We start from the raw sequence: 17,366 nt of genomic DNA on the forward strand, positions 1-17,366 counted from the left end.
CTCTCTCTTTTCTCATTTTCCATTGTTCATCCTCCATTTCTAATATTCCAATTCCATTATACTTATGCCACCATTTCGCAATACACAAAACCAAATACACAACAAAATGAAATGAGCCCCCAAAAAAGGGAAAATAAAATAAAATTAAAAACCCTTAAATGCACAGCAATACATAGTACATAGCATAAAAATAAGCACACACATTCACATTCACACACACACTCTCTCTCATTTTCTCTCTCTCTCTCTCTTTTATTATACGCCGAACCCCTTTCTCTCTTAGCTATAACCTCCTTTCTCCTCTTTTCAATCCCTAATATCTTCCATTTCACATATTTTTGTTCCCTTCATAAACCAAAAAAAAAAAAGGCACAACACACAAACAAAAACCACACCCTCGTTTTCTAACCTTTTCTCTGGCTTGCACCAAGACCCGTTTTTGATCGCAACCCAACTCTCCTTTCACCTTGGATTTGATTCCCCAAGCGCCCATTTCTCTGTATTCGTACAGCACTTCAACTGTGTGGAGATTCACCTTCATCCATTTAGGGTTTTGATCATCTAACCTTTATCTCTTATTAAAATACATAAAAGGTTAAACTTTTTTTCAAATTTATATTTTGATATATTTGATTCATTGGGGTTTCTTGCAGAATCTGGGTTTTATTTCTGAGGATTCGTTTTTTGCAGTAGGTGGGGCACTTTGGGTTCTATGTGTTTTATCTTGTTTTCAGTAATACCCAGAATTTGTTGAGTGGGATTTTTACTTTTTTATTATTTTTTTTTGGTTGTTGCTATTTTTCGTGGAACTGCAGAGGGAATAAAAGTGCATCTTGGTTTGTTTTGTTGTTTGCACTGGGAGGAGTAGAGAAAGAAATTGTGCACATGAAGTGTTTGAGGGAAAACCACTGAGAAAATAGCTAGAGCTGGATGCTTTTAATGTGTTGCTTTTGTTAGTTCCGAATATTTGTTGCTGTGGAAGTGTATCTGGAAGAAGAAGCTGTGGTGGTGGTGGTGGGGTTGGTGTTGATTTTCGGCTTGGGGGTGGCTGGTGGGGTTTTACTTGGTGGAGCAGTTAGGGAAGGCATAGGCTTGCATGGGAGAACATGAGACATGGGCACAGCCACAAAGTGGGCTATTGCCAAATGGCTTATTGCCCCATGAGGCCGCATCGGTGTTACAGACACTTGATTCTGAGAGGTGGTTGAAGGCTGAGGAGAGGACTGCAGAGCTTATTGCCTGCATTCAGCCTAATCCACCCTCCGAGGAGCGAAGAAATGCCGTCGCAGACTATGTACAGCGCTTGATCATGAAATGCTTCCCTTGCCAGGTCAGTGGCCTTATGTGTTTACTATATGCTTCTTTGCTTTGAGGACTTATTTTGTTGGTAAGTCAATCATACTACAATATTGGTAAATGTTGAGGGATGTTATTACAAATCATGATCTAGGTTGTTGTATTTCTCCAACCTTGAAAAACTGGTCAATGATGCAAAATGTATGGTGTAAACTTGTAGCAACACTTGAGTTTTGTATCCATTGGATGAGAATGTGTTGGAATAACGGTTTTTATTGTGGAATTAGAATGCATTATTGATACAACAGATTTTAGAGATTTTTCAAAAGCTACTATTTTTAGCTCATTTCAGAAAGCATTAAAACAACTTTTCTATTTCTTGGTTTAGCTTTTCTTTCTAACTTTTTGTCTAATTGTTTTAAAATTATGTACATCTGTTTAATTAGAATTAGGAACTTATTTTAATTTATTTCATAAAAATAAGCTCAACAAGACTTCAGCCTAGTGCTAAGTTAGAAATGCTACTTTGATGATCAGTTCTGCACAAATGATTTGTTTGCAGTGAGGAAATTAAACCCTGATTGTGTTTGTGTAACTTGTACTCCCATATTATTGTGTATAATTGTTTATGATACAGGTATTCACCTTTGGATCGGTACCGCTCAAAACTTATTTGCCTGATGGAGATATTGACTTAACAGCATTCAGTAAGAATCAAAATCTGAAGGACAATTGGGCACATCAGGTCCGTGACATGCTTGAGAATGAGGAGAAGAATGAGAATGCAGAGTTTCATGTCAAGGAGGTTCAGTACATTCAGGCTGAAGTAAGTTTTCTACGAGAATATATTTAATTTGCTAAGATTTATTGCTTTTGTAATTTAGGTAGTGTCAAGGTTAAGTTTGGAATCTTGTCCAGTTTATTTTAAAGTCTTGCGCTAATTTTGCTGACTTATTAAATGACGATGAAACCTTGTAGTGTGTAAGTTTCCTCATTTTTGCAAAGAAATTTGTTAGGAACTAGGAAGTTTATGGGGAGTTCATGATGAATTCTCGTTCTGCTTGCTGAATTCTTCACCCTTTCTGTTGATTTTTGCATATGTGTATGTGTCTTTTCTCTGTTGATCACTTGGTCCAGATATTAATACAAATATCACCTTGCAAGGAAATTACGTTTAACATTAAACTACATTGAGGAAAAGTGTTGTAGTAGCCAATATGTAGTGATTTGAGTTATGTACATTTCGTCGCACTTCAAATCATAATCATACCTATGGTGTCTCTTATACGTGACACTATTAGGATTAATTTTAGTTAGGATTGTAATATTTAGTAGTAGTGTTTTACATTCTTCTTCATATTTGCAGGTGAAGATTATAAAGTGTCTTGTTGAGAATATTGTAGTAGACATTTCATTTAACCAGCTTGGAGGGTTGTGTACCCTTTGTTTTCTTGAGGAGGTAATTCAGCGCATCTAAGCCAGAAGCTTCACAGTGTATCATTCTCTTTAGAGCTGTGTCCTTGGTACTGTTTTTGTATTGGAATGATAAAGATTTGATTTTGTTTCTGTAGGTTGATAATCTGATCAACCAAAATCATTTATTCAAGCGTAGCATTATACTTATAAAAGCTTGGTGTTACTATGAGAGTCGTATACTTGGTGCCCACCATGGACTTATCTCAACTTATGCGTTAGAAACCTTGGTTCTTTACATATTCCACGTTTTCAACAATAACTTTGCTGGACCACTTGAGGTATTGGAATTTATCATGGTTTTCTTTATTTTTTGTATTTTTTTTATCATTAATTTTAACATAATGTTATCTTTTCCCCCCTTTTTGAAAATATAGGTGTTGTATCGATTTCTGGAGTTTTTTAGTAAGTTTGACTGGGACAATTTCTGCATAAGTCTTTGGGGTCCAGTTCCCATTAGTTCACTCCCAGATGTAACAGGTGGTTACAATCTGTTGAAACATTTGTTTACTAATTTTTTGTTTAGCTCTGTCTTTCTTATATTGCTTTCCCCCTCCTATTTATCCCTTTTTTTTCCACAGCTGAACCTCCTCGAAAAGATGGTGGAGATTTACTGCTCAGTAAGCTATTTCTTGATGCCTGTAGCTCAGTGTATGCTGTTTTTCCCAGTGGCCAAGAAAATCAGGGTCAATCCTTTGCTTTGAAGTATTTCAATGTTATCGATCCTTTGCGTGTCAACAATAACCTTGGCCGTAGTGTCAGCAAAGGTATATTGGTTCATGTTATGCTTTTCTGTTTATAGAATCTCAATTAATGATGAAAGTATGGTAAATTTTATGCTTGTTGCTGGAGTTAAACATGTACTGTATTGGTTTCCCCAAACTATTTAATCTATTTTTTCTTATCTGTTTATGGCTAATATTTGCATCTATGATTCATGTGAACCAGGTAATTTCTATAGGATACGCAGTGCCTTTACTTTCGGGGCTAAAAGGCTGGCTAGATTACTTGAATGTCCAGAGGAGGAATTGGTTTTTGAAGTCAATCAGTTCTTTCTGAACACTTGGGATAGACATGGAAGTGGGCAACGACCTGATGCTCCAAGCAATGACTTGTGGCGATTGAGGCTATCCAGTCCCGACCAATCACAGAGATCTGAGAATGTCCAGCACAATATCCACAAAATTGATATTACCTCGAATCATGAATTCCATATAGAAGGAGATCATGTTTCACGTAGTGGGCTGTCTCAGCATAGTAATTTATCCTCTGAAAACTCGTATAAAGGTAGTGAAGTTTCTACAGTGTCACATACTCAGAGTCAAAAAAGTTATGGAAGCCAAAATAATTCAAGGACCTCTGATCAAAGCAGAAGAGAAACTAATTCTAATCATGCTGCTCATGTTGATAAGGTCCAGAGGAACGTTAAGGTCGATAATCTTCCAACTGATGTTCAAGGGAGGTTTCTTTTTGCCAGAACACGTTCTAGCCCTGAGCTAACTGACTCGTATGGTGAAGTTTCTTCCCAAGGGAGACGTTCAAGAGCTGCAGAAAGTAGTAAACTCCCAAATTCCTTTGCGAAATTGGAGGTTAGTCAGAGGAAGAATGTTGTTGAGCCTGAGATTGTTCCAAGTTATGGTGTTAGAATAGATGATTCATCAGCTAGGCACATGCCATCTCGCCAAATTCATGATAGTTCTGCTGAGTCTAACAGTGGTTCAAATAGTTATCATGATGAATCCGGCTCGGTGATTTTGAGCGAAGAGTTTGCATCTATTGCAGGAACAGCTGGAATGCAGATGATGCATCAGGAGGAGCAAGACCTTCTGAATATGATGGCATCTCCGACAGCCCAAGGTTTCAGTAGTCAGGGTCATGTTCCGGTGAACATTGCTCCAGGTCACATACCATTTCCATTTCCACCATCCATTCTCACATCAATGGGATATGCTCATAGAAACATGGGTAATATTCCTTTCATTGAGCCTTCTTGGGGCACTAACATGCAATTTCCTCAAGGTTTAGTCCCTTCACCATTGACACCATATTTTCCTAGCTTAGGATTTGCATCAAATCCTCAAGATTTAGTTGAATCTGGGAATGAGAATTTCAGTCCTGTTGGAGAAGCCGATAATGATTTCTGGCATGAGCAGGAAAGGGGTTCTGGAAGTGGGGTTGAAGTTGATAATGGAAACTTTGAAATGCTTCCAGATGATAAGCAACAGTCAACTTCGGGTAGTTATAACTTTGGCCCGTCATCTCGGGCAGCCGGCTCTAGTAGTTCAACTAGAAATTCACAGAAGTTTACTATAGAAAATCGAGGCCCAACAAGAGAAGAGCATATAGAAAATTTTCTGTATCAAGATGGCAGGAGAAATGAGGTTTATTTTGATGATAGAATGCCAAATTCTCAGTTGTCCAGCGGACCACCTTCAAGCTCCTTCAGGAGCAGTAAAACTTCTTCTGAAAGCTCTTGGGAAGGATCATCGGCCAAATCCTCGAAGCCAACGAGGGAGAAAAGGGGAAGGAAAAGCACTCCCTTGGGGCAATATGGTGGTGTTTATGGTAAGGGTAAGAACGCCACAGAGGTTTCAACGAATAGATTAGATGATGAAAACAGGGAATGGACACATTTGTCAACTATGCCATCGGACATGTCCGAAAGAAGCACTGGCCCTCCAGCTGCTACTTCCTTGCATGTTCCAAGGCATCAAGTATCCGGTTTTGAAGCCCAAGCAAGTGGACCAGATTCTCCAGTACCCATGGCCCCCATGATCTTAGGTTCTGGTTCTCGCCAAAGAGCAGCTGATAATTCTGGCCTTCTTCCGATTGCCTTCTATCCTACAGGGCCACCTGTACCATTTGTTACAATGCTTCCTATATATAATTTTCATACAGAGTCATCGGAAACTGCAACAAGCAACTTCACTGCAGAAGAAGGAACAGATACCAATGACTCTAATCAGAATTTTGATTCATCCGAGGGATATGATCAACCTGAGGTTTCAAGCCCTTCCAATTCTATGCCAAGGGTGGTGACTGAGCCATCGGAACACAAGCCTGATATTCTGAACAGTGACTTCGTTAGCCATTGGCAAAATTTGCAATATGGACGATTTTGTCAAAACACACGTCATCCTCCTTCAATGGTGTATCCTTCACCAGTTATGGTACCTCCCATTTATTTGCAGGGTCGTTATCCTTGGGATGGTCCTGGTAGACCTGTTGCGGCTAATGCCAATATTTTCAGCCAGCTTATGAATATGAACTATGGGCCACGTCTAGTTCCTGTTGCTCCCGTCCAGTCTGTTTCTAATAGACCTGCCAACGTTTACCAGCGTTTTGTGGATGATATTCCCCGGTATCGAAGTGGGACCGGAACCTACCTGCCAAATCCGGTATGATAAATTTCTAAAAGAAAAACTTAGTATTTTATTCTTACATATGCTCAGGCATTTAAATAAAGTAGTTTTTCAATTACAAAACCATTGATCAGCCTGCTTTTATTGATGGTGATTTCGTTGTAATGTTGTGTCTTGTTTATAAATTTATATCAGAAGGTCTCTGTTCGCGAGCGACATTCCACAAATACCAGACGGGGAAATTACAACTATGACAGAAATGACCATCATGGCGACAGAGAAGGGAATTGGGTGAACACAAAGTTGCGAGGAACTGGACGTGGCCACAATCGCAACCAAAGTGAGAAAACCGGCCCAAAGCCAGAGAGGTTGTCGACAAGTGAGAGCCGCTCTGAGAGATCGTGGGGAGCTTCGCATAGACATGACTCCTTCATTTCTCACCAGAACGGTCCGGTCCACGCAAACTCTTCACAGAACAGTGCCGCCAATGTAGCTTATGGAATGTACCCTATACCTGGCATGAATCCCGGTGGGATATCATCGAATGGACCAACAATGCCTTCTGTTGTAATGTTTTATCCTTATGATCATAATGCAGGCTACGGTTCCCCGGCAGAACAGCTTGAATTTGGGTCTCTGGGGCCAATGGGTTTCCCTGGTGTCAACGAAGTACCACAGCCGAATGAGGCAAGTCGATCTGGTGGAGTGTTTGAAGAGCAAAGGTTTCATGGTGGCTCTGCACAACGATCCTCTCCGGATCAGCCCTCTTCACCCCATGTCTCAAGGTAGTTGTCCCTTTCTGTACCTAAACTGCCACTAGTGCTTCTGGCAGCGACACGTTATCGAAGTCATATTATTGTTGGATGGTTAGCATCCAAGTGTGAAATCCTTATAAAATGATTGCTGCATCAGAAATCCCAAAACATGATTTTTCACTCATGTCTATAGACACGGTTTACAATTGAGCACTTATAATATCATTCAATTCACATAACCAACCTCACCTTGTAAGTATGTATTCCTTTTCATCATAAGTTTTTAGTGCATTTCACTGTTGAAGGATATTCTCTAGTTTAAAATCTTTAGCTAACAAGTGTCTCAAGGGAAGCTAAATTAGCAATTTTTAAAAAACTTCAATGCATGGAAAACTTTATAAAGAAAAGTTGAAGGAACTTTTGTCAATAACGAGGAAATATTTAGCAATGCCCTATTGATGATGTCTTTGATTTTGTGATTTTGCAGAGGGTCTTGATTCTTGTGCCAGATCAGAATACAGAAGTTTTCAACTGGAAAAGGATTTTGATCCTTTTTCCAATGGTGGGCATGTAAATGGGTGAAACACCTGCTCTCTCATTTCAAGGCAATTCTTGTTCTCAAGTCTCAACCCACTTATCTACATAAGTGAAGGTTCCTTTGGTATATCATTGCTTGATCCTTATAGTGAAAGGTCCCTTTTTTGTGCCCTACTTGCATGTACACTTAGACAGGTTGATCTAACCAACTTTGGTTATGTTTGCGGACCCAACACCTCGGTTTAGGGTGAAGCACGGCGGCGGCAAGGAGGAGCATGCAACACCCCTCCAATTCCACAAAAGTGAAAGAGTATGGAAGACTTGGGTATCAGATTTTTATTGAAGGATTTAGACACAATTGTAACCCCTCAATCATCAAAGTTTAGAAGGAAGAAAAACAAAAACAAGAAAGCTGGCTTAGATTCAGTGTTTTAGAGATTTTTAGCTTGTTACAGAGTTCAGGTTCACTCTTTTATACATGATGCTAGTGTACTTGTTTTATATCATGCTGAACTTGTTTGTTGAACTTTATGAACAATGTGATAGTTTAGCAATAAAAATTGTTAGAATATCTTCCTTAATTTTTCACATTAAGAAAATAGGTAATGATGAAGTCCCCATATAACTAATATATGCATAACTATTTAATTTCCTCGCTAAATAAAAGTGAAATAATTAATTCCCAAGCAATAGCATAGTAGCATACTCCATGCACAAATGCACATATTACAAACTTAAAAAATTCAGGTTTTATCATTTGTTGCATATTTTCAAGCTGCATGCTATTGTGGTTACGGTGTTCTTAAAAAGTATTGTTAAAATTAATTCTAAAAAAATATTATTAAAATATAAAAAATATGTGACTTTAATTTTAACATTTGTAAAATCATCATAGCTACTATAACCATAAGCACCAAGCTCTACTTATTTTAAAATCCTAAACATGATCAATCCTACATAGTTTAGCGCCTGTTTATTTAGTTAGATCACGTCTGAAGGTTAATTAATTCTTACGATTAACAAGCAAGATTGTTAGTATGCAAGTGTAATATTAGTTTTATTTAAATATTCAAAGATATTAATATTTTTAGTTAGTGCATACATTATTATCGAATCAGTTAATTTATTACCATTATTGTGTTGTAAGTTAATGTATTAGCGAAGGAGAAAGTTGTACTTAAATATTTAGATATATGTTGTCCATCTCCTATTTAGGATTATGCACTTTATCTTTAATACCTTTGATGTCATTTGTAGTTTTGCCTTTTGTCAATAGTTATGTTTCAGAAAAAAATTGTGGTATGCTTTTATGCACTTTAAGTAGTTTTGATTTATCATGATTCAATATTCATGATTGACATGAGATTTTCCTGTTTAATGTTGGCTTTGAACTGATCATTATTGTGGGTCGAATTTTGTTTTGTAATGCTAGAGACCCAAAAAACCGAAAGCCAAAATTTATTTTGTTTAGTATTCATTAATTCTGGTAATAATTAATAAAGACTAAATAAGATAAATTCTTACTATTAATTTTTTTCATGTTATTTTTTGGTTTTAGTTCGTATATGAATTTTTTGTTTTAAAATAATTACTACTGCTTATTATAAAATAGTTGGAGAATTTTCTTATATAGATTTAACAAAACTAGAATGAGATCTGTGCGCAATGACCGGGGCGGTAAATTAATGATAGTATATAATAAATTTTAAAAATTATTATGTTTTGTAGAATTAAATGAAATATGTGTAAATTAAAGTTAAATTTAAAAGGTGTTTTATTTAAAATAATTTATAGTACAAAAGATTTGGAGGTTGAAATTGTTGTTAGAGTTGTTTTTTTTCTTTTTGTCGTATGTTCTTGTGAAGGCATGCTATTTATGAATTGTTGAGTTGTATGCATTTTTTATTGTGTTGTTTGTTTCATGTTTGCATGTATAATCTTTTTTCGAAGATGTGTATTGACTTTGTATGGTTTTCTTTCTCCTTAATCTCTTGATGGGTATGTGATTTTCGTATGATGATATTAGTGTTGGCGAAGTTGGTTTCTATAATCAATGAATAATTTAAAATAGAAATAAAAATGATGTCTTGGTAAGAATGTATTATTAAAAATCTTCTTTGAGATTAAAATAATTTATTTTGACTTCAAATACAAGTGTGATGTTGTACAATTTTTTTGAGTGTCATTAGATTTGAAGCACTTGTACCCAATAATTTTTTTTTCTTTGTCATCAAATAGTACAAAAATTATTGTAGCACTTTGATCTGACATAAGTGTTGAGTTAGTAACTAATAATTTAATAGATGAGATTATAAAAAGTATATAAAGTTACCTTATTGTTGGATATTGAGGTGTTTGATTACATGTGCCACAAATATAGTTGTCTCGTTTTTATATAATATAATCATTTCTAAGCAAAGAGGCTCCTCTTCATTTGTGGGTGTTAATGTTTTCTATAGACGAACCATGCAAACTTTGATAAACAAATTGTTTATTTGTTTGGTGATATTGTTCAAAGAATAATGCTCGATGTTATGTATTTCAAAAATAATTTTTTTTTGTGCTAAATTTGATGTTATTTGAAGAAATAGTTATAAGAGACTTATATAAATAGATCAAATAGTATGAAATTTAAATATTTGTAACGTAAAATTTATTATGATTAATAATATTATTATGACATTTGTATTATGAATATTTATAACGGTAAGATATAATTATAGGAATATGGATTCAATGTCTTTGTAGATTACAAATTTGGTTAGACACTATTAATTTTTAATTATTGGTGTTTTTTAGTTTATATATATATATTTGCTAATTTGAAAATAATAATTAATTTGGCAAATATTGAATAGTTGATTCTAAAATTTTGCAAAATAATTAAGAATAGATTAGCATTGCAAACTTTTTATACTTCAAGTAATGTGTCTTATATAACATAATGTTTTGTATTAAAAAAAACCATTTTAATATATGTATAACAAAATATATAAATCTTATTTCAACTTATAAAAATCACGATCTTGTTATTCATAAATATAAAAATTAAAATTCACATATTTTCTATATATAACAAGGTTGTTTAACCAGCCCTATTTTTTTTTTTATATTATCAAGTCTCGGTTCTGAGAAACTAAACTAAATCAAAAGCTTTGCCATTTTAATATTTAACACAAAATGATCCATTTACAAAATGGTATCTAGCAAGGAAAAAAGAAGAGAACTTTTAAGTTAGGTAACATTGGAATATTTCCATAGTATAAGTTTAACCACTCATTTATTATAAATTTGCAAACCATGTATGCATAATTCTATGAATATCTCCAAATTGTTACAATATTCCATCATCATTTTGTTGAAACATGATTCATCCATGACTAGAATTACCAGGCAATATCACAAACTTTGATAAAAACAAAACTTGAACATAATATAATTTAATCATAATAAGAATAATATTTCTACTCTTACAAATTATAATTTATATAAGAGATAACTATAAGAATGAAATTTCTACCTTTGAAAAGACCTATAGTAGAAATTGAATTGAAAAAAAACCTACCTATTTGGAACGCAAACCAGGGATATTTCTAAGTCCCATCTTGCCAAGAACAAGCTTGGGGATAGCAGGAGGGTTATCAAGCATCATGCATTTGCTGAACTCATTTGCAAGCTCTACGAGCCTATACTTGTCGCGCCCGATCTTCTTGTTCGAATTGTAGTAACCAAGCCATGCTTGATATGCTGCTTCTTTGTTCTTCATCTCAACATGGCATAGAGCCCTTTCCACCTGTTATCATAATATAGTTCCGAATCAATGAGTTGAGTACTATAATAGCCCTACAAGATCACTTAAATAATCCCTGAAAGATTGAGTGCGTTTGATATAGCTATAAGATTATCTCCTTTTGACAATTGATCCAACCATTGTGTCACAAACGATGACTGGATGAATTTGTTAGAGACTGAACGAATCATGATGGGTTATCAAGCACCTCTAAAGTGAGAAAGTTGGTAAAGTAAAAAAGTGAGAGTCTAATCACCTTTGAATCATGAAAGTGGGGCTCACACATGATATAAGTAAAAAATTTAATAGTAATTAACCTCTTAATTATCACTCTAGAATTCTCCTCACTTTAGAAGATCTTTTTCCGTTATTTTGATAGCGAAGTGATCTTTAAGAGGCTATTTTGGTATTTCTCTCGGTATACATTTGCAAAACCATAGGAAACATAATTAAAAATTGTTTACAGCATCATATATCTAAGAATGAATACCTTTTTCTTTGTGTCAGGATCAACAGAAGGTACGGGAGCTTTCTCAATAGGCAAATCTTTTACGGTAGATAAGAAGAACTCTTCCCATGGAGCCAAAAGCAATATGCCCTGCCCTTCTTTCCCTCGACGTCCCGTTCTACCAAGTCTATGTATATACTGTTCTCTGTCAGCGGGTAAACCAACCTGACCATTGAGAAATGGAGGACACATGTTAATTAATGTTTGTTCAAATAATAGAATTTAAAGATTCAAAGTCTACCACATTGCCATCGTGTGCATCGAACATTGTTTGAAATAGGAGTTATGCATTAATTACCTGTACAACAAGAGTGACATCTGGATAATCAACTCCACGTGCAGACACATCGGATGTAACCAAGATAAGTCCCTTTGACTTGCGAAATTCTTCAGAGACTCTGGTTCTATAACTCTGAGGCTTTCTTGAATGGATTTCTCTGACATTCAGGTTCAACTCGCCAAGAAGTTCGGCAACAAGTCTTGTCACCATGGCGGTTGTGCAGAACACAAGAACCTGATAAACCAATAGCTACATCACATGTCCTTCCCAAAACGTGTGATAGGAAAAGTAAAACATTTTGTTCTCAAGTCTAAAGAGCAATGAAAAAGAAAAAAAAACATTTATTGTTAATTAAGAAATTCAAAAGTTATGTATGCATCTTGAATAATAAGGAAAACCGAGAAACCAGTACAACTGGTTGCAAATTAGAAATCACACCTTATAGTCAACATCATCCGCAATGTGCTCCTTTAGAAGAGCATAGAGTAAAGAGAAATGCTTGTCTAATGGGGCAACTAAATGTGCTTGGCGAACCTGAAGTCATCCAAAAAGTCAATAATAAAGACAATGGATAGAAATTATATGGTGGGAAGTGCATATTCACATGCAATACCTCAGAATATAGGTAACTTTTTGGTTATGAGAATAAATTATAAGAAATTACCTGTGAGTGCGTCTCCTCAGTTCCCTCTTGAACCGTATTGATAAACTCATGATCCCTTCTCAAAGCAATATGACAGACTTGACGCACCTTCAAAACAATAACCATATCAGAATGAGCCTGGTTGTCCTATACTCCTATTTTATCTAAATTCTAAAGCACAACACAGAACCCTAAACAAAAAATAAGAGGAGAGAGAGAGAGAGAGAGAGAGAGAGAGATACCTCATCCGGAATAGTGGCAGAAAACATGAGTGTTTGTCGTTGTTTAGGTACTGCTGCAATTATCTTCTCAATGTCTTTCCGAAATCCCATGTCCAGTAAATGATCAGCTTCATCAAGCACCAACACTTTCACACCCATCAGCCGAGTTGCAAAGCCAGCAGTATTCTCCACATGATCTCTAAGCCTTCCAGGTGTAGCAACAAGGATCTGTATAGCATGTATAAAACATTAGTGATTATTTCCTAATAGATCATAATATTCAGCATCTATATGAAAAAGGTTATTTAGTAATGTTGAAAAACTACTGATCTTTTTGTTTGCTTATATACATGTCCTTTGGAAAGTGTGCATGGTTCTATTCCACTAGAAATAACATTTCAGCCACAATAATAGAAGGATTTACCTGGCAAGGATTTGCTTGCATACGTTTCTGTTCTAAGGCAAGTCTCGTCCCTCCAATTACAACCTGAACACCAATGGTAGGATGATACTTAAGCAATTTAGCAGCTTCTGTAGCCGCTTGACTTGCAAGCTCTCGAGTTGGACATATGACAAGCACATGAATTGGTGGCCGCCTATGATCACGTTCAGTTGGTGGTGAATTTGCAACAACTTCAATTGATGGAAGCTGAAATAAAAAAAAAAAATGAAAAAATAAGTTTAGTCAAAATTACCATTCATCACTTACTACAGGTAGAATAAAACAAGCACCAAGTTCCAGCTCAAAGATTTGTGCCTCCATCAACAAGCTAAAAAATATAAGAAAGCCCCGAGACCACAAACGAAAACAATTCAATTAGGCGAATACAAAATTTAAGAGGCTTACCAAAAAGGCAACTGTTTTCCCAGTGCCTGTTCTAGCCTTGGCAAGGACATCCTTACCTAGAAATAGAGTTACAATGTAAGCCAACGTCATAAATAAACCGAAGAAATACAAGAATGATGTCAACCATAACAGGTATATAAGTTGCTTTCATGCTAAATATTATCACTTAGGGATAGCCCTATTATAAATGCTAAAGATCTTACAAATTTAAATGCTAGCACCCAGAAACTATATCCTTAACAGTTTACACATGAAGGATCCCAAAATGAATAAGCAAAAAAGGGAAGAGTTAACAGGGCATACTGCAATAAGATGAAATCTCTTACAAATGGCAAAAACACAACCAGCACAAAATGACATTATTGTCAAGATTGCTTTTTCTTAAAATTGATCCGTTGCTCCTGACCAAGATAAAAAAAAAACCTTTGAGTATTACAGGAAGAGTTGCCGCCTGAACAATAGTCATCTTCTCATATCCAGCATCCTTGACTCCTTTTAATGATAGTGGGGAGATTGAACATTGATCGAACCTGTGGCATTATATTTCAAAAATCAGATATACGGAATACATGAGCGCAGGTACAACATAATGAACAAAACCTTATCCATGGGATTGGATTCGAATGCCTTAATTAAATATGCAGTAAAGATAATGTCCATCAAAACTCCTAATTAAATAATAACAAAATGCAAGTTTCATTCATCTCCTCCACACAGGCTATAGCCCATGAACACTAGCTAGCTTATGCAATAAGCCAATAACTTTCTAACTTTTTTCTCTTATTCCAATGTACCAATAGTTAATGCTGAACAGACAATACTATGATCAACAAAGTTCAATTTTTTTTCCCATGTCTCAACAGTGAATAGACATTAATACTGTCTAAAAAAAGGTGAAAATTTCAACTTCTAAGCATACTAGACATTGTCCAAATTATACCAATTAACCAATGCAAAACCACTTGAACTAAGCTAACATTAGTTTAAAAACAAGTTCCAACCTTTAAGGAAAACAAAGAAGACCGAGTTACAAAAAACAGATTTTTTTAAGTACCTGGTGTCACTCAAATAAGAATCAGTTCCAGAAGGTGAAGAAGCTCTTGGAGCTGCTGTTGCTGGTTGTTGTTGTTGTTTAGTGCCACCAAACAAAGCAGTTCTACTCTTTCTCACAATCTCATCATCCTCACTCTCACCACTTTCTTCTTCTTCTTCTTCCTCTTCCTCACTCAGAAAACCCTTGAATCCCTTTCTCACAACCACTTCATCATCTTCATCATCGCTCATCAATTGGGGTTTAGGTTTTCTGCTCAAACTCTTCCCTCCACTTCCTCTGTTCAATTCCACACCCCTTCTCTTCCTTGTCCTGAATCCGCCATTGTCTTCCTTCTCCAATTCGCGACCGAATCTGCGCTGCGAAAACCCCGAATTCCGCGAGAACGACGAGTTCGAATTAGTGTCACGGCGAACTTGCCTACGATTCCGAGTTGACTCACCAAAGTCCGAGTCAACTCGCGCGGTTCTAATCTCGTCGACCCAGTCACTGAGCTCAGCCTCGTCGTCAATTAAGCTCTTTGGGGTGGCGGAGGGAGAAGAAAGGCGAGGCCTTTCTTTGCGGCGCGTGGAGTCGGAGCGAGTGGAAAGGGCGCGAAACGGTGCGTTTCGGAGGGCGAGGTACTTGAATTTGAAAGGGAAGGTAGGGAAGAAAGTTCTAGAAGGACGAGAGAGGAATAATGAAGATGGTGGCTTCATTGTGAGAGAAGAAGAAGAAGAAGGAGAAGGGAGATGGAGAAGACGGAGTTGGGAGAAGAAGAGCTTAGTTGTTGGCATTCTGAAGAAGAAAGGGATAACGGCTATTCCTTATGGATATTTTGGACTGAGGTTTTTAGGGTTTAAGGGTGTTTTTCACTTTTTTTTTCTTCTTTTTTTTTAACTATAAGTAGGGATTTCATAACTATTATAATACTTTCTTTATTTTCTAACATGGGCATATTCCATATTAATAATAGGCCAATTCTATTGTGCCTATGAATTTCATAGCATTCTCCTTAATAATATTAAGAGAATTGTGAAAATTAGATTTTTTAGAATTTTGACTTAGGATTAATTAATCTTTAAAAAAAGTATTAATTAAGTCTTCTATAATATTAAACAATGAATATATATATTTTTTCGTCAATATATAATGTGAAATGAAATGAAATTACTCTAGTATTTTGTTATCTACAGTGATGTGTGTCTTGTTATTCTCAAGTGAGCATAAAAATAATATAATTTTAGACAATAAAATATTTATTATTTTTTGAATCTTCATATAAAATTTATTAACTGCTATCTATTTATCACGAATCCTACTAAAACAAGTGAAATTTCGCTCCAAAAGTGGTTATCTAAATAACAATATTTCATAAATAGACACGTCACGGTAATTAATGGTACATATAAGTACTACTGTTAAGTGTTATGTGATAAATTGACAGAATAACATAACGTGTCCACTAATTTAGGGATGGCAAAACTCTCCGAGACACGAAGATACCTGCAGGAACTGCCCCGAATGGGGATCCAACTATGGAAAATTTTTTCCGCAGGGATAGGGATGGAGGACAAAATTCCTCCGAGGCAGGCGTGGGGATTCCCATCCCTGCTATTCCTTGAAATTTATAAATTTACTGAATTATCCTTAATAGTTTATTTCTCATATATGTTTTTTATTCATTTCTCACACACACACAGAGAAACGCAAAACTCCTAATCTTTATTTGCATAATCCTTCTTCAATTCAGAGATCACTAACGCTATCCATACTCCATCCAACCTCTCTGCAACCACCCCCTCGCCACTCTCCCTTTTCACCGCATCGTCACACCTCACCGTGTCATCACCCTCACCGCGTCGTGCTTTCTATTTGCGGCGTCCCTTTTCGTAACTCTGCCGTCGTGTCCATTCTTCTCTCTGTTGTTGGATCTCCCACCTCGTCCACTGTTTTGTCCTTTGACTCGTCATTTAAGTCCCCCACTGCGTCATTTCAAAAGAAGTCACCATCGTGTCATTTAGATTTTTTGTATAAAATCTTGCTGGTTTTGTATAGAAATGATACTTGCAGCTCTATCCATATGAAAATTAATAATTAGTTAAAACTATTAGATAGATGAGGAATAGGGTCCCTACAGGGAATGAGGCCCTATGAAAAATGGGAATGTGGAGCAATATTTCTCCGCGGCAGAGAATGGGAACAAGGACGGAAAGCAAATCTGAGGGTAGTGATGGGAAGCAGGAGGGAGGCATTCTCCGTCCCCTCCTTACCCCGTTGACATCCCTATTTGCTATCATAAATAATCAAATTGATACTTATTTTTTTTTTAAAGACTAATTCGTCCGAAATCAAAATCTTTAAGACCAAATTAATTGTCGCTTTACTCTAATATTAATATAGACATACATATACTATGTTTAGTTAAATATGTTTCACCACAACAGAAATCATTTTTAGTAACAAATTTTGACAATAACACAATAACCACTACTATATATATATATATATATATTCTTATTTAACTTATATTTTTACGATAATTAAATATTTGGTGTTATTATTTATTTAACTTATATTTTTGCGATAATTATATATTTATCTTTAAAAAAGTTTTATCGATA

At 35.8% G+C, this 17,366-nt stretch overlaps 2 protein-coding genes across 5 annotated transcripts; one reads left to right on the plus strand and one right to left on the minus strand.

Moving 5' to 3' along the window:
• Positions 1-271: 271 nt before the first annotated feature.
• On the plus strand, positions 272-7,987 carry LOC130943538 (uncharacterized). Of its 4 annotated transcripts, none has more exons than XR_009071837.1 (11): positions 273-594; positions 816-1,330; positions 1,934-2,122; positions 2,663-2,755; positions 2,868-3,050; positions 3,147-3,249; positions 3,351-3,536; positions 3,718-6,167; positions 6,327-6,916; positions 7,374-7,547; positions 7,670-7,984. XR_009071837.1 is itself a non-coding variant. In XM_057871457.1 (11 exons), exons 3-11 carry the CDS (start codon positions 1,097-1,099, stop codon positions 7,381-7,383), a joined length of 4,038 nt encoding a protein of 1,345 aa, XP_057727440.1. In that variant the 5' UTR covers positions 273-550; positions 654-693; positions 816-1,096; the 3' UTR covers positions 7,384-7,987. The 4 variants fall into 4 exon arrangements, 3 of the variants coding, with proteins under 3 accessions (XP_057727441.1, XP_057727440.1, XP_057727439.1); XM_057871457.1 differs by adding an exon at positions 654-693 and having other exon boundaries at positions 273-550; positions 7,374-7,987; XM_057871458.1 differs by having other exon boundaries at positions 272-594; positions 6,330-6,916; positions 7,374-7,987.
• A 2,713-nt stretch (positions 7,988-10,700) lies between these two features.
• LOC130943305 (DEAD-box ATP-dependent RNA helicase 31-like) lies at positions 10,701-15,575 on the minus strand. Its single transcript, XM_057871127.1, has 10 exons — positions 14,767-15,575; positions 14,136-14,242; positions 13,713-13,768; positions 13,290-13,514; positions 12,887-13,093; positions 12,666-12,752; positions 12,440-12,535; positions 12,020-12,235; positions 11,704-11,886; positions 10,701-11,216 (listed from the first exon to the last, which is right to left on the minus strand). Exons 1-10 carry the CDS (start codon positions 15,537-15,539, stop codon positions 10,989-10,991), a joined length of 2,178 nt encoding a protein of 725 aa, XP_057727110.1. The 5' UTR covers positions 15,540-15,575; the 3' UTR covers positions 10,701-10,988.
• Positions 15,576-17,366: the final 1,791 nt, after the last annotated feature.

This window comes from Arachis stenosperma, chromosome 8, assembly GCF_014773155.1.
Source record: "Arachis stenosperma cultivar V10309 chromosome 8, arast.V10309.gnm1.PFL2, whole genome shotgun sequence".
Classification (NCBI taxonomy): Eukaryota; Viridiplantae; Streptophyta; class Magnoliopsida; order Fabales; family Fabaceae; genus Arachis; species Arachis stenosperma.